This window comes from Mesocricetus auratus, unplaced genomic scaffold (genome assembly GCF_017639785.1).
Source record: "Mesocricetus auratus isolate SY011 unplaced genomic scaffold, BCM_Maur_2.0 Super-Scaffold_100676, whole genome shotgun sequence".
Classification (NCBI taxonomy): Eukaryota; Metazoa; Chordata; class Mammalia; order Rodentia; family Cricetidae; genus Mesocricetus; species Mesocricetus auratus.
In genome coordinates this window covers 114,064,678-114,082,453 of record NW_024429266.1, presented here as the reverse complement: position 1 = coordinate 114,082,453, position 17,776 = coordinate 114,064,678, and the positions used below count along the sequence as shown (strand labels likewise).

The 17,776-nt window shown below is 44.8% G+C and overlaps 1 protein-coding gene across 1 annotated transcript; it reads left to right on the top strand.

The window, feature by feature from the left end:
- The first annotated feature begins 10,269 nt into the window (after positions 1-10,269).
- Positions 10,270-12,284, top strand: LOC121136793 (cytochrome c, somatic). Its single transcript, XM_040738091.1, has 3 exons — positions 10,270-10,426; positions 11,307-11,483; positions 11,591-12,284. The coding sequence occupies exons 2-3, from the start codon at positions 11,315-11,317 to the stop codon at positions 11,737-11,739; spliced, it is 318 nt and encodes a 105-aa protein (XP_040594025.1). The 5' UTR covers positions 10,270-10,426; positions 11,307-11,314; the 3' UTR covers positions 11,740-12,284.
- The last annotated feature ends 5,492 nt before the right edge of the window (positions 12,285-17,776 follow it).

The window sequence follows — 17,776 nt, the reverse complement described above, 5'->3', positions numbered from 1 at the left end:
TCAGAGTTTCACCTCTTTTTTCTTTTTTTATGATTCTGTGACACACACAAACATGGCATAGTGTACATGTGGAAGTCAGGGCACTGCTACCATCATGTGGATCCTGGGGACTGAACTCAGGCTGTCAGACCTTGTGCAGCAAGCACTTTTACCCACTGAACCATCTCAGAGGCCCAGAAACTTGAAGTTTTGTTTTCAATTTATTATTTATTCTTGTGTCTTTCACACCATCTCAATCGCATTCATTCCCTGTTCCTATGTTTCCACCCTCTGCCCTTGCAACCCCCCACCATAAAATTTAAGAGAAAAAGAAAAAAGGATAAGAATTGGGGGGGAGGAGCTGGGCATTGGTGGCGCATGCCTTTAATCCCAGCGCTCAGGAGGCAGAGACAGGCGGATCTCTGTGAGTTCGAGACCAGCCTGGTCTACAGAACAAGTTCCAAGACAGCCTCCAAAACAATACAGAGAAACCCTGTCTTGAAAAAAAAAAGTAGGGAAGGATCTTGTCATGGAAGCTGTAGTATGACACAGTGAGTCACGTAGTAAACCCTTTTATCCATGTCTTTACTTGCAAGTGTTCATTGCAGAGTCACTGGTCTGTTCAAGCATCTGGTTTCTGCTACACTACTGATGCTGGGCCCTCACTGGGACTCCTCTTGTTATCCTGCTGTTGCCCTGTGTTGTGGAGATCCTGCAGCTTAGGGTCTGCAGGACTGGTCACTTCACATGCTCCAGCAGATCACAGATGGGATGGATGTTGGGGTAGGCCAACTCATAACCCTGGTTCTGAGCCTGGGTAGTTACAGGATCGGTCAGCACTCCATCTCTCCCTTGTCCTCACCACCAGGGTGAGCTCTACTGCATTGCCCTGGCTAGTTCACCCTTTGAAGCAATGAGTAAGGGGCAGAACTAGTTCTGCTTGTGTCCTCAGGATCTGAGCTCCCACACAAGAACCATTAGGGCCAGCTCCCCCACCCGCCACAGGCATTGTTGGGATGGAGGGGAGAGCATCTCCTGCTTGTGTGGCTACATGACAGATAGGTTACAGGGACAGCTCACAGCTTCAGGGCTGGCTCACCCAGAACTTGAAGTTTTAGTTATATATTTTTCCCTTGGGTATCCAGGGTGTACAACTGCATTCTAACTACAAGTGTTTACCCACTACCATGCAAAAGTACCACAGGCTTCTCTCTGGCATTGTCAGTCATCAGTCAAGAGGAACTCTACCTTACTACAGTTGAAATAAAAGGCTCTGCTTTTTAGTGAGAGAATGCCTATACTCCACACAGATCATTAAAAAGTTCTATGGGGCCAGGGGGAGGTGGGAGTGGCACATGCCTTTAATCCCAGCAGCACTCAGGAGGCAGAGGTAGGTGGATCTCTGCGAGTTTGAGGCCAGCCTGGTCTACAGAGTTCCAGGACAGCCAGATCGACAGAGAGACCCTGCCTCAAAAATAAACAAAAGAGTTCAATAGTGACAGTCTGTAATAGGGGATTCCAGGTTGAAGTAGACTATCCATCCAATTTCACTTACTCTTTAAAATGATTTTTTAAAAAACTGCCTGGCGGTGGTGATACACACCTACCAGCACTCAGTAGGGAGATCTCTGAGTTCATGGTCAGCCTGGTCAGCATAATAAGTTCTAGGACAGTAAGGGATATACAGAGAAACCCTGCAAAGATTAAAAACATATTAAAATGTATTATTTTGGTTGCTAGATTGTGTCTTATGCAAGCACACACACACACACACACACACACACACACACACACAAAGGCATACATCAGCCAGGTCAATGGAGAGAGTTAGAACAACATAGGAGGATGCTTTCTAACTATCTAACACATAAAACTGAAGGTGAAGGAAACAGCCAACACTACACAGGTGAATCCTCAAAAGGTCAACCAGCGCCAGGAGCCTTTGGGTCTGACAGCAATCGAGGCAGGGGGCTGGAGTCACAGAGGGCAGGAAGCCTGGGTACTCTCTTCCCACCATTTACTCCACAGTGCAGGAAAGAAGAGAAGTTCTGCCATGGAGCAGACATGCTGAGCACTGGATACTGTCCTGAAATTGGGAAATGCATTATGCTCATGAGGGTCCTAGGAAACAGACCTTTAGAGGGCCTCCTTATTACAGGAAATGCAGAGTTAATGCGGCTAGTGAAACTCCAAGGCACTTGAACTGCAAGAAGACTTAATCCACCCCTTAGGAAGGTAGGGAATGGGTCCTCACACAGTAAGTGCTAAGGGCACTGAAACTGAATTATCTTCTCTGCATCTTCTAGATAACTGGCTGCAGCTTTACACCAGCCCTGGCTGCCTCGCCTTGCAAGTTTCTGTTAATAAAGATGACTTCCTTTAAATTCACGAACCACCTCTGCTAGCTTCAGACTAGCCTGAAGCTTCCTCGCCTCTCAGTACTCATAAACTCATGACTTACAGAAGGTTAGGTTTGGCTTAAGAGAAATGCTCTAGCTGGGCGTTAGTGCAGAAGTAGGCAGGTCTCTGTGAGTTCGAGACCAGCCTGGTCTACAAGAGCTAGTTCCACAACAGGCTCCAAAGCTAAACAGAGAAACCCTATCTCGAAAAACCAAAAAAAAAAAAAAAAGAGAGGAGAGACAGAGAGAGAGAGAGACAGAGAGAGACAGAGAGAGACAGAGAGAGACAGAGACAGAGAGAGACAGACAGAGACAGAGAGAGAGAGAGAGAGAGAGAGAGAGAGAGAGAGAGAGAGAATTGCTCTAGATCACTAAACTGCCTCCATGTCAGGGATAAGAGTAGTAGTCTTAGTTTCTGTCCTCAGGTTCACCATGCTTTTCTGACTAAGCTTAATGATTCCTGGGCTTTAATTGTAAGGGAAGAGATGTGGTTCTCTGCTTCTCATTTGAATATTCAAAGGCCACTGTGGAGTTATTAACTGGCCTAGATGCAAGTCTATTGTGTCTCAGTGGAAAGTAGAGAGAGAGGGGATGGTGAGAACACACAATTGTGCCGTAGTGCATGCATGCATTTGTGACTCTCTAAAACAACCATAGTAGTGACATCAAAGACCATCTATTACGATCACCCTAACAGATGTATACTAGCAAAGACTGACATATTGTGAGACTACAAAAATGTACCATACAGACAGGAAATGAGCTGTATTAGTCAGGGTTCTCTAGGGTCATAAAACTTATTGAATGAATCTTCTAATCTCTAGATAGATAGATAGATAGATAGATAGATAGATAGATAGATAGATAGGTAGGTAGAGAGCTAGAAATAGATAGATGGATAGATATGACTTACAGGCTGCAGTCCAACAATGGCTAGCTGTGAATAGAAAGTTCAAGAATCTAGTGACTGCTCAATTCCACGAGGCTGGGTGTCTCGGCTGGTCTTCTGTGTGTGCTGGAAGTAGGCTCTAATACCAGTGAAGGAATGGATGTGCTGACAAGGCAGGGCAAGCAGGGGAAGAAAGAACACATCCCCTTCCTGCCTCCATTGCCTGTCCAGCGGAAGGTGTGGCCCAGATTAAAGGCGTGCCTTGCTCAAGGTCTGGTTTTAGAGTAGCATGTGTTATCCAGTCTTAAGATCTAGATCAAAGGCTTGTATGATGTCTTGCCTCAATGTCTGAATTGCAAATGTGCTCTCCATTTCTGGATTATAATTCATTCCAGATACAGTCAAGGGGACAACAAAGGATAGCCATCACATGAGCATATCCTTTAAAGAAATAAAACAAAACAAAGAAGCAAACAAAACCCAGCATCTTCAGATTTTTTCCATACAGGAATCTGTAATCAGAAAGAAAGAAAGGAAGGAAGGAAGGAAGGAAGGAAGGAAGGAAGGAAGGAAGGAAGGAAGGAAGGAAGGAAGGAAGCAGGAGGGGGGAGATTTGATAGGATTGCCCACGTGACTATGGATGATGAGAAATGCTATGACAGACCACCTGAAAACTGGAAAAACCAGAGAAGTGAGTAGTAGCTAACTCCAAACCCAGAAAGCCTCCAACCAAGGAATCTAACAGTCCAATTCTGCCTGACAACTGAGGGTTACTGGGGAAAGTTCCAAAGGCCAGAGAACCTAGAATTCCTTGTCCCACAGCCAAGAAAGGAGTGCCTCTGTTTCTTTGTTTCTGCTGGGCCCTCAACCATGGCATGTGCCCACCCATTTTGGATGAAAGAGAATCTCCCTTACTTGGTCCACTGATTGAAATGCCAGTCTTTTGGAGATACTTTACTGACATACCTACAAATACCATTGGCAGCCAGGCAGAGATGGCCCATGCCTTTAATCCCAACACTTGGGAGGTAGAGGCAGGCTGATCTCTGTGAGTTCAAAGACAGCCAGGACTGTTACACAGAAAAACTTTGTCTTGAAAAGCCAAGAAAGCCAGGCAATGGTGGCACACACCATTAATCCCAGCACTCGGGAGGCAGAGGCAGGCAGATCTCTGTGAGTTCGAGGCCAGCCTGGGCTATAGAGCAGGTGCCAGGATAGGCTCCAAAGCTACACAGAGAAACCCTGTCTCGAGAAAAAAAAAGCCAAGAAAAAAAGGAGAAGAAATACTATTATGGATATAATGGAATCCAGCCAAGCTGACAAAGTTATCCATTTCAACAGGTTATGAAATTTCAGGTTTGCAAAACGAAGGATTTCTATCAACAGATATTGGTTAGCTGCATAATTTACCTATACTAAATACCACCAAATAAAACATAGTAAACTCTGTGTAATGTGTTTTACAATAAAAGGAGGATATTAAACTACAGTTAATCTAATTAGCAAAACCTTGTATCTGGCTGATCTTATTCTCTCCCGGGCTTGCCTTCAGGATTACAGTAACTGGCATTTTGTCATTACTTTGTATATAGATCACACACACACACACACACACACACACACACACACACACACACACACACACACACACACAGAAACCTCATGACAAGCAGCATTGTATGGTGAAGAGCACAAAAAAGAAGCCTCATAGCCGGGCATTGGTGGTGCACGACTTTAATCCCAGCACTCGGGAGGCAGAGGCAGGCGGATATCTGTGAGTTCGAGACCAACCTGGTCTACAAGAGCAAGTTCCAGGACAGCCTCCAAAACAATAGAGAGAAACCCTGTCTCGAAAACCAAAACCAAACAGAAAAGAAGAAGCCTCATGGCGAAGGAGGAAGCACGAGAACTAGGTTTGCCCTTTATAACTGGCTCTCTCAGGAAACTAGTCCACTCATGAGGGAACTAAGGTACCCCTTACAACTGGTGCCCAGATTATCTCTTCATGGAGAACTGTTAATTGCAACATTCTCGAGAAAAGATCAACTGCACAATTGTCTGAATGAAAGCAAGCTGTACTTGGGGTACCCAAGGCTGGTCAGCCAGCTATCTCCCCTATGTCAAGGGTTTTTGAGAATAGCTCCCACTGGCCTCTCCAAGTCCCTTTTCTAGGCAGATAAGGTGTTCACAATGGCAATTATCTATTGTTAAACATAGAATCAAAGGGAGGGACAAAGGCAAGAGCACACATCAAATGAATGGAGTCATAAGCATCTTACACCAGACCAGGGATTTAAGAGATTACAAATAGAAGCAGGGACCTGACATAGGACATAGGACATAGGACTATCTCTTAGCTAGGAACAGACAGAAACTGTTTTGACCATAAACAGAACTCTTAACCTGCAAGGTATATTCTTGGTTTCAGTTTCCCATTACACTGTGTGGGATATTTTCGGTTTCCATTTTACAGAACCAAGGAGCAAGGGATCTGAAGAAGTGTTCCTCCCATTAGGCCCTTCCTCTTTTTTTTTTTTCTTTTCGAGACAGGGTTTCTCTGTGTAGCTTTGGAGCCTGTCCTGGAACTCACTCTGTAGACCTAGCTGGTCTCGAACTCACCAAGATCTGTCTGCCTCTGCCTCCTGAGTGCTGGGATTAAAGGAGTGCACCACCAACGCCCAGCTAAGGCCCTTCCTCTTAAAGGTTCTTCCACCCTCCAATTCTGCCAATTGTCAAGCAAGCTTCCAACACAAGAACTTTTGAGGGAGAAACTACACGGAAACCGTGTCCAAGTCACAGGTAGATAGCCACTGGCTTAAGTGGCTGCATCTTGATGTCTAGTAGAATGAAGCATGAATCTCCAGAGGATAATCTCAACCCAGGCTCCAGAGGCTCCCCATGATCTTGGGAAATTCTAAGCCTGAGATGCCAATGAAAAGCAACAAAGATAAAACCCATAAAAACACAAAATCGAAAGCCATAACATATAAGCAAAAGACCAATAGGGTAAAAACTCCCCAGACAAAATTCTCCAAAAACAAGATTTGGCTTTGAGTTTTTCATCTACTTCTGGGCCTTTAGTGTGGTTTGTATACCCTATGAGACTGTTGCCTCCATTAAAGAAAACTAACTTTTCCTTAACAAACGGTTTCCAATTTGAGACCGCTTCTTGCTTAGGGATGGGAGATCATGTCGTCTTCTCCCTTAGTCTGGGACCCCATCTTGCTTGGACTTGTGCAGGTCCTGTCCACACTGCCAGTCTCTGTGAGTTTGTATGTGTGTCAGTTCTGTGAGTTTGAATGTATGTCAGTTCTGTTGTGTTCGGAAGGGTTGGTTTCCTTGGTGTTTTCCATCCCCACTGGCTCTTACAGTCTTTCCACCTACTCTTCCTCAAAGTTGAGTGAAATGTTTTTCATCCCAGGTATGTAAATCCAAGGCAGATAAAACTAATCTGGTTCTTCGCTTAGCCAGTAACTAACTATATTTGATACTTTTAGATACAGTGTAGCAGCATTACCTAGGCATTTCGCCCAAGCTGCTCCAGCACTTCCTGGACTACTCCTATGAGCTTTGAACCTTCCTTGCCTTTCTCTGACCTCTGACCCCTCCTGGCCTCCTTCTCGGAACTATACTTCTGATTCACTGCTAGGACAGCCTGAGATGCTTTCAGTTCGGCCAAAGTCCATAAGCCAGACGTAATCAGTGTGGACTGAGCACATTATCTACCTCCAAACAGCTGATTTCTTGTGGCCTCAGTTACATATTTTGGTTGTCAGGTGGGATTTTAGTAGATATTTTTCACAGTTTTGAAAATATGTAATCCATTATACTGTTAGAAAGAGAGGCATCTGCTTTAAAGCAGTCACAGCTCTTACCAGTTCTATCCTTCCTAAGGAACAAGATAGGATAGAGCAATAGAAATGAAAGAATATGTAGTTTCTTTCTCCTACTCAACTCATTCAACTATGCTGGCTTTTTTGATGCTGTTGTGTTTTGTGTGGGGGGGTGTTTTGGTTTGCCTTTTTTTTTTTTTGGTTTTTACGAGACAGGGTTTCTCCGTATTGTTTTGGAGGCTATTGGTCCAGCCCAGCCTCGAACTCACAGAGATCCGCCTGCCTCTGCCTCCCGAGTGCTGGAATTAAAGGTGTGTGCCACCACCGCCCGGCTGGTTTGCCTTTTTGATAAGGTTTCTTTCTTTCTTTCTTTCTTTTCTTTTTTTGGTCTTTTTTCGAGACAGGGTTTCTCTGCATTGCTTTGAAGGTTGTCCTGGAACTCGCTCTGTAGACCAGACTGGCCTCGAACTCAGAGAAATCCACCTGCCCCTGCCTCCCGAGTGCTGGGATTAAAGGCATGTGCCACCACCAGCTGGCTAGCAATACTTCTTTTAAGCTCTAAAGAGTCATAGTGTTTACTGTTTACTCAGTATGCCTAAGAGAAGACTGGGCGTGTAGCTTAGTGAAGTGCTTGCCTAGCATTCAGAAAGCTTTTGGGAGGGAGAGGCAGAAGGATCAGTTCAAGATCATCCTGGACTACACACAGTAAATCTAAGACACACTTGATCCATCTCTCCAGCCCCTATGTGTCTTCCTTACCACAGGAAGAAGTGATTGTTGTTTGGTTTTTTGTTTTTGTTTGTTTGTTTGTTTGTTTGTTTTTTGGCTCCCCGGCCCAGCCCTGAGACAGGGTTACTCTATGTAGCCCTGGCTATTCTAGAACTTGCTCTGAAGACCAGGTTGACCTTGAACTCAGAGATCCGACTGCTTCTGCCTCCTGAGTGCCGTTTTTCCCTTGTCTCGCCACGTATTCATAAGACTTAACCCACAGTTTCCTCAGCTAGAGAAATATTCAGTTGTCTGTAGTCTATCTTCTTCCTCGTTGGAATAAATTTGTTTGAGACAAGGTCTCTTTATGTCACCAAGCCTGGCCTTGAACTAGCCAAGGATGACTCTGGTCTTCTCATTCTCCGGTCCCTTCCTTCCTAATACCAGGGGTTACTGGTGTGCATCGCCACCCCATTTATGCAGCGTTAGGGAATAAAATCTAAGGTGTTAACTCCATTTACTTGTTCAACTGAGTCATTGGTGCACAAAATCTGCAGCAGAATGCTCCTGAAAATTTTGTGGTCAGCCAGCTCTTTATAAATTAAGAACAATAACTTCTAATATACAAAGAAAAGGTACTAGGAGAACAATGACCTAAGTAAGGACTACATTTTCTTTGGAGGAATTTGGAAGGCAATACCAGGACTTGGTTTGAGGACATATGGAATGTCTGTGGATTTGCTTTAGCAGGTCTTTAAAAAAACATTAAGCATATATATATATATACATATATATGAGTAATTTAAATATATAAGCCTATATCAGGACTATATCAGAACACTCAATGAGTTCCCCTAAAAGCTACAAAAAGTCTTGAATATGTTGTGAGATCTACCATTATATAGTAAAATGTGGCAGTGTTGTAACAGAGGAAGAGGAATTAAAATTTAGTTCAAAACAATGAAAGTACAGTCAGACCTATCTATGGATTCCACACCCAAGGGTAAAAACCAAAACCATAATTTTCAGCAGGGTGTTGGTGGCTCACGCCTTTAATCCCAGCACTCGGGAGGCAGAGACAGGTGGATCTCTGTGAGTTGTTTGAGGCCAGCTTGGTCTACAAGAGCTGGTTTCAGGACAGCCTCCAAAGCCATACAGAAACCCTGTCTCGAAAAAAAACAAAAAAAAAAAAGAAAGAAAGAAAGAAAAACAAAAACAAACAAACAAACAAACAAACAAAAAACCAAAAACAGATCACATCACATACTATGTAGCTAGATTTCCAATACTCTGAAGTATATTGAATGAGCTTGGAGATTGTCACTTTCCTTAACTGACATTATATAGTATTCTATTTGGCATAAGTTATAATCGAGAGGTGATTTAAATATTGGGGAAACTGTGTAGATTGTATGCAAATCAAGTAGTACACCACTTCATAAGAAGGACTTGAGCACCCATGGGATTCTGTGTGGACGCTGGGGACTGTTGTGGAAGTCAACTGCCCCTGGGCTACCCAAGAAAAACCAAAGCAAGCAAACAAACGGAGTAACTGTACTCATACAGATGGTGTTTTCACTGGAGCAAATCATAGGACCAGTGACTTAAAACACTAAGGTGTTTTAGACCAGCCCCCTAACATCTACTGTTAATCTGATGGAAGGAAAGATGATCCACAAAAATTTGGGGTATCTGTAAACACTTGACAGAGTATGTCAAGGCTAGACAGAACACAGGGAAAGGACCCGGACCGACGCTCATTAGAATTTGGGGCCTGAACTTGGGAGATAGGAGCAAAGAAGATAACCGCCAGTGTCATGATTTAGCGTGTCGGAGAGTTCGATCTGAAGCGTAACTGGCAAGTGTGCTAGCAAAAACCCCCATGCCTAACGTGGACAGAAGGGACACAAGTCCAGCGGACTCCCAAGAATCAGGTCAACTCCTGTTTCTTCCTGAGAGCTCCGCTGCACACCCCCCTCGTTTTTTCCGCAAATACTAGGGGAAGGGAACAGGGGCTCCAGGAGGTGATCCTGTCGGCCTCAAGTGCCGCACCTTCCCCAGCCCTGGGCGCTCGGTCACTGGGAGAGCGGGAAGGTGGTGCAACCGAGCGAAGGTCACCAGCAGGCGTCCACTCTGCGGCTGGCAACGGTCGCCAGCTGAGCGGGCGGCAGTCGTGGCTCTCCCCGCGGGCGGCGGCCGACGGCGTCTTCGGACTCAAGTCGCACCTGAACTCTGCACGCCGCGCCCCGCCTCCCACACGCGCCGGCTCAGGAACCCGCGGGTGACGTCATCCGCGCCTACGCCTTACGTCACAGGGCCTGTCGTAAGTGCCGGGCAAACGAGGCCTCCCGAGCAAGGGCGCCCTCTGGGCGCATCCTAACTTGCTGGCCCGCGTGCGCGCGCACCTCCGCGGGCGAGGCCCCGTTGCTGAAGCCAATGAGACGCGGCTACGTCACGTCGCCGCGCCCGGCGCTGGCGTTCGACGGGCCGCGGGCGGGCAGAGCAAGGGCGGTTGCACCGACACCGGTACTTAGGCGCGGGCCGGCGTGTCCTTGGGCTAGAGAGCGGGACGTCCGTCTTCGGGTCGCAGCGGCTGTGGTGCTGATCCCCTGCGAGCGGTGAGCGCGTGACGGGGACGCGGGGCGGGAAGGGTGCGAGGAGGCCCGCGCGGGTCGTGACCCGGGCAGGGGCATGCGGGGCTGCGGCAGGGCTGGAGGCGGCGTGGGCGCAGGGCCGAGGCCCCGAGTGCCAGAGACGACTCGCCCACCGCCCATTCACAGAGCAGAGGCTGCTACCCCTCTGCACCTGGCCGGTTCTTTCCCTGATCAGGCATCCGGAAGAGGGTGGGTTTCTTCATCAGCTTGAGGCCGGCTTGGATGAGTGACCTCGTGGTCCACCCCAGCCCCATCCCTCGACCCCCCCTTCACCTCCCGTGGATCTCAGGAAGCGAGAAGAAGGTTCCTGCCCCAGCCCTCCCTTGCCTTCCGGTGCTAGACTAATGCTAGAGAGTGACTTAACCCCTCCAAATGAAACCAGAGTAGCTGAAAGCACTTATGACACCCCCACCCCCCCGCGCCAACCCCATTGCTGTGTTTTGTCTTATCTTTAATTGTCTTTAATTGGCAGCACAGACAGCAATTAAGCACCCTGAAACGTTAGAATTGCTGTGGTTTTGGTTTAATGCAATTGTAATTAGACTTCATATCTGTTACTTTTTGACCTTTCCTCCTCCTGAGGTTTGAGTTGGGTTCCCACTTCCTTGCCTTGGGCACGAACCTATCATGAACATAGACTGTCCTTAAAAAGGGGGGGGCTACCAATTAGTGTGCTTGCTATTGGAGAGTACTGAGAGTAGACAAGTAAGGTCGCATCCGTCCTGGTGTTAATGGACATAAAATAGCAGTGGGTTGGTAGTTAGGTGATTTGAATGGCCATTGGGATCCGTTGTGTGTGTTCTGTGAGCAGGTTATTTGAACTCTTAGGTCTTTTCATTTTTAGAATTAAAAATGGGTGATGTTGAGAAAGGCAAGAAGATTTTTGTTCAGAAGTGTGCCCAGTGCCACACCGTGGAAAAGGGAGGCAAGCACAAGACTGGACCAAATCTCCACGGTCTGTTCGGGAGGAAGACAGGCCAGGCTGCTGGATTCTCCTACACAGATGCCAACAAGAACAAAGGTAAGTGGGGACACAGCATAGATTGCATCTGTGATTGCATGGGTGTAACCAATGGCAGACTTACCAGGAATATAAAACACTTAACCACTGCACCCCTTTCTGTTCAGGCATCACCTGGGGAGAGGATACCCTGATGGAGTATTTGGAGAATCCCAAAAAGTACATCCCTGGAACAAAAATGATCTTCGCTGGAATTAAGAAGAAGGGAGAGAGGGCGGACCTAATAGCTTACCTTAAAAAAGCTACTAATGAGTAATTCCGCGCCTTATTTATTACAAAACAAATGTCTCATGACTTTTAATGTGTACCATAATTTAATTCATACACCAAAATTCAGATCATGTTTTTCTTGGACAGTCCTGATTTAAGTAAAAATGACATGTAGTAAAGTGGATATGATCTTTTTTTAAAATAACAATTCCAGTTGCATAAATACTATCACTGCTCTCCCTTTCTCAATATAGGATTGGACTGAATTATTAAAGTTGTACTTTCCACAAAAATGGGGGTGTCACCACAAACCTATTGGATGGTTTTATACTTAAATTTATATGACTTGACGAATGAGTATGTTTAAACCCCGGGGAAAAAACCTGTCACTGTCTCAGAAATGAGAAGACTCACCTGTGTTTCAGTTTATACTCACTGGTCTGTTACAGGCAATCATCAGGAAGTAACTGTTCTTGACTTGATGATGTCATTTTAGTTAGAATCTCCTAAGTCAAACAATGCTGCCTTTTGCCACTGAAAGGCACTTACTGTGGTCTATGTATAATATCAAATAAAGAGTATTTAGCACTTCTTTATAGTTGGTCTATTAAGTTAAAATACTTCTAGAAGCCAGCAACTTAGACCTCACTTTTTAATTTTGTTTTGTTTTGTTTTTGTTTTTTTTCGAGACAGGGTTTTTCTGTATTGTTTTGGAGGCTGTCTGTCCAGCCCGTCCTGGAACTCACAGAGATCCGCCTGCCTCTGCCTCCCGAGTGCTGGAATTAAAGGCGTGCGCCACCACCGCCTGGCCACTTTTTAATGCAGGAAGGAGACAGTCTTAGCAGCAAAGGTATCTTTCTTAGAGATAAGGAAAATGAGACAAAAATGTGGCATCTTTAACTCATCTGCTTGTTCTTAGTGATTATAGATTGCTGGTTTAGTGGTATAAAGGAAAGTCATGAGTTCCTTCCCAGAGCTCATTGTATTTTGAATGTTTAGAAAGAAAGGATCTGCCCAGCTGAGTGGTGGTGGTGCACGCCTTTAATCCTAGCACTCGAGGCAGAGGCAGGCAGATCTCTTGAGTTCAAAAGACCAGCCTGGTCTACAAGAGCTAGTTCCAGGACAAAGAAACCCTGTCTCGAGAAAAGAATCTGCCCAATAGAACTTCTAATAAGGGTGGATCTTTTCAACATGTGTCCATATCGCACCTGTGGCTATTAAACCCATGGAATGTACATAAAATAACTGCAGAACTGAATTTTTTTTGTTTTTTTCCAGATAAGGTTTCTCTGTGTAGCAGCTTTGGCTGTTCTGGAACTCACTGTGTAGACCAGACTGGGCTGCTTCTGCCTCCCAAGTGCTGGGATTAAAGGCATGAGCCACCACTGCACTGCCTGACTTGTTTTTTTTTGTTTGTTTGTTTGTTTTTTGTTTTTTTTTTTTTTCGATACAGGGTTTCTCTGTGGCTTTGGAGGCTGTCCTGGAACTAGCTCTTGTAGACTAGGCTGGTCTCAAACTCACAGAGATCCGCCTGCCTCTGTCTCCCGAGTGCTGGGAATAAAGGCATGAGCCATCACTGCCTGACTTGAATTTTTATTCAACTAAAATTTCTGTAGCCTGCCGGGCGTTGGTGGTGCACACCTTTAATCCCAGCACTTGGGATTAAAGCACGGGTATTCTATTCATTCACTTCAACACTGGAGAGAAAAGGCCTCAACACAGACTAGCTTTCTACCGCTACATAGACACTTCACATTGGTCGAACTCAAGTAAGCTAGACCCATTCATTTCTAGTGATACCTAGAATGTTGTTAGAATATTTGAAAGCTGGGCCCTGAATGGGAGCTGCATAGATCATCCAGGTGAACTCAAGCTTGATAGCATGCAAACACAACAGAACTCCTTCCTGTTCCCCTTTGGCTGCATAGATTTGTTTAATAAAAGAGCATCGAGTTTAGACATAATAATTGGGTTTAGATTATTTTGGTTGGGAATTTAGTGTGATTGAAAAAAGTCATATCCTAAAGTTTACCACATGCATTTATTCTGGGAGAATGTTCTGATTCATTGGCAATCTTCCTGTCAACATAGTGTGCAGCTCATCGTTCTAAGAAATACACATTGACAGGGGACCAGTGCCATTCAGTTTTTAGAAATGGACTGACTTCAGTTGCTAGAGTTTTGTTTAAATGACCCTGTTTTAATCACATTGATGTCTCAATATGATGGTGATTAGAAAGATAAGATGTTTTACAATCCAACTGACATTTTACAGATGTTAACTGAGTAGGCGTGTGTAGCTGAAGAGCAACAGATGAAATGAGAACCAAGAAGCCTTTGCTATTGCTCTTATTCAAAATTTCCTATTCTGGGTTGAGCAGATGGCTCAGGTAAAGGCACCTACCTGCCTTCAAGACTAATGACCTGAGTTCAATCCTGAGGATCCACATAATTGAAGGAGAGAATTGACTGAGCATATTGCCCTCTGACCTCCACACATGCACAGTAAGATTCTCAGGAACTTTTCTTCCTCTTCAGTAGAGATCCACATTGGGCTCATATTTAATAGATGTCTATAACATTTAAACATTGAGTTAGTATTTTTTACATTTCATTTAAATAGGACTGCAGCTTGAATAGTAAACTTGGAGAAAGTCAAACTAGATTATTGTGTTGTTTGAGGTGTAGTGTAGAAAATGCTACGCTGGGGACCTGGGAACTGTTTAGACTACTGTATCAATACATACTTAATAGAACAGGCACTCCTATGTTGTCTAGGGCTGGTTTCATGTTGCACTAGCACTTGGTAGTAACAGTTTCATGTTGAAGGTCATGGAGGATTTTAGTTCTACATCAGCCTGAGCTACACAGTGATCCTCTGTCTCAAGAGTAAAAATAGTTACATAAAGAAATTGTGTACCTAAAACTTTAAATCTTGGCCAGTCAGTGGTGGCCCATGCCTTTAATCCCAGTACTTGGGAGGCAGAGGCAGGTGGGTCTATAAGAGTTTGGGGCCAGCCTGCTCTAGAGATCAAGCCCCTGGACAGCCTCCAAAGCAATAACAGAGAAACCGTCTCAAACGAAAAAAAAAAAACTTATATGTGATGCTTTAAGAAAGTTTCAACAGGCCTGGGCTGTAGCTCAGTTGATAAGACTTTAGTGTGTGTGAAGCCCTGGTTTTGATACCTAGTATTCCAGGGATGGTGGTGCATTCTTGTGATTCCAGTACTTGGAGACCTTATCAGAAGTTCAAGGTCATCCTTGGCTACACAGTGAGTTTGGGCCAGTCTGCATTATCTAAGACTGAAAAGTAGAAACGGAAGCTGGGTGGTGGTGGTGGTGCACACCTTAATCCCAGCAATTAGAAGGCAGACGCAGGTGTGTCTCAATGAGTTTGAGACCAGCCTGGTCTGTAGAGCGAGTTCCAGGACAGGCTCCAAAGCTACACTGAAAAACCCTGCCTCGAAAGAGAAAACAAACAACAACAACAACAACAAAAAAAACCCACTTAATTTCAACTGTTTCAGGGCTTTGCCAAACGGCAGAACAGTTGTGTTGCTTATAAATGGGCAAAGCTTAAAGGTCACCTAGATGAATTGCCTTGCTAGCTGTCATATGACTACACTGATGACTTGATGACTACACTTTCCAGGGTGACTTATAAACTTCATAGGAACTTAGTTATCTCTCATTCTAGAGATTTTTTTATTAGTTGGATATGGTAGAGCATGCCTTTAATCCAAGCACCAGGAGGCAGAGGCAGAAGGATCTTTGAGCTCAAAGCCAGCCTAACCTACAGAGAGATCCTAGACAACCAGGGCTATACAGGGAAGCCCTGTCCCAAAATAATAAGGATTTACTTATGTTTTATGTGTATGGCTGTTTTGCCTGTGTCTGTGTGAGAACCATGTGTGTGCCTGGTGTCCACAGAGACCAGAAGTGGGTATCAGATCTGGAATGCCTTACAGATGGAGCCTGGGTCCTCTTAAGATTAGCAAGTACTTTTTTTTTTTTTTTTTGGTTTTTCGAGACAGGGTTTCTTTGTATTGTTTTGGAGGCTGTCCTGGAACTTGCTCTGTAGACCAGGCTGGCCTCGAACTCGCAGAGATCTGCCTGCCTCTGCGTCCCTAGTGCTGGGACTAAAGCGTGTGCCACCAACGCCTGGCTCAGCAAGTACTCTTAACTACTTAGTCATCTAATAGATACTTTCTAAATTATGTACACAGAGTTTGTAATACATTTAAAGTATGACTTTCTGTTTCTTTTGCTGGTGAAGGTTCGAGGAAAACAGACCCCAAAGAGTTTGAGCCTTCAGCTGACAGTGACTAAGCTGACGTTGTGTTAGCCTTAGAGTTGTGGAGATTTAAGAAATTGTATGTGGCATGTTAACCAGCACTCCATAGCTAGTTTTGGACTAGCTAGACCAGACATACTGCCATTCTGTTTACAGGGCATTGGTGGTGCATACCTTTAATCCCAGCACTCAGGAGGCAGAGGTAGGCAGGTCTTTGTGAGTTGAAGGCCAGCCTGGTCTACAGAGCAAGTGCCAGGATAGGTTCTAAAGCTACACAGAGAAACCTTATCTCAAAAAACAAAAACAAAAAAAGCACTTAGGAGTAAAGGTGACATGATTTTTCCAAGTGGAGTGAACCCGAATTTCACTGGAACAGAAGTGCCATTAGACACATGCCATGACATAAGCAGTCATTCTATCCTTGTGTGAGATCAAGAACTTATGAATTGCAACCTTCACATGTCCCTAAGAGCATCTAAACAGGGCTGAGTTTGCTTGAATGAATGGGTGCCTAATGTTCATGCACTCATTTTTTTTTTTGTTTCCTTGGCTATAACTGTAGCATAGTAAGAACTATATGGTTTTGAGAATGAAAATAAATATGATATGCCTGTAAAGCACCTTGCACGGTACGTTCCCCTAAGTCAGTGGATCTCAACCTGTGGGTCATGACCTCCTTGGTCAATTGACCCTTTCACAGGGGTTGCATATCAGGCACTCATCTTCCAAGTGTGTCTAGTTTTCCAGTAACCTGACAACATTTGGTTAGTTTGTTGTTTTGGTTGATATGTTGTTATTCTGAGACAGAGTGTCTGAGGTTAGTTTGCTACATACTTAAGATTCTCCTGTCTTAACCTCCTAAGCTCCAAATTACAGATGCGTCACCATACCTGGCTGATGATGTTCTTATCTCATTTGCTGGTGTAACACAAGTCCTGGCCAACTTTTCCCAAACCTTAATAGTTGTCTCAACAAGAACAGAGACAAGCCAGGCATTGGTGGCACACGCCTTTAATCCCAGCACTCAGGACAGAGGCAGGCGGATCTCTGAGTTCGAGGCCAGCCTGGTCTACAGAGTGAGTTCCAGGACAACCTCCAAAACAATACAGAGAAACCCTGTCTCGGAAAGAAACAACACACACACACACACACACACACACACACACACACACACAAAAAAGAACAACAAAACAAAAAGCCAAGAATGGAGACACATCCGGTGGTAGTGTTTGTGTTAGAGGCAGCAGAGGGTGGGGTAAATTGAGTTGCATGTTCAGTCTTCTGCTTCCCTGGAATTCAATAAAGGTTGAAACAGCCTCCAAAGGTACACAGAGGAACCCTGTCTCAAACAAAACAAAAAGAAAGTAGTTGTAGTATTGATGAATGTTGGTTCTGGAACAGCAGCTCTTCAGTAATTCTAGGGTGGAGAGTGTAAAAGCTCAGTGTGCTAGCCCAGTGAATAGTTTGCCAACTACATAGGTTAAAGAGATCCGTGAGAATCAGACTAGATAGGACATTAAAAAATGTTTCTTTGGGGGGGGTGTTTCTTAGGAAGTAATAGAAAAGGCTTGCCCTTTCAGCACATCTCAAGGTGGTGAGGGTGGTTTTCTTGACTCAACGTCAGGTCAAGAGTCAAGTGAATTCTCCAAAATGAAATGTAGCTGTATCCACTATGTTTGATTTTTGTTTTTTTTTTGTTTGTTTGTTTGTTTGTTTTGGTTTTTCAAGGCAGGGTTTCTCTGTATTGTTTTGGAGCCTGTCCTGGTACTTGCTCTGTAGACCAACCCGG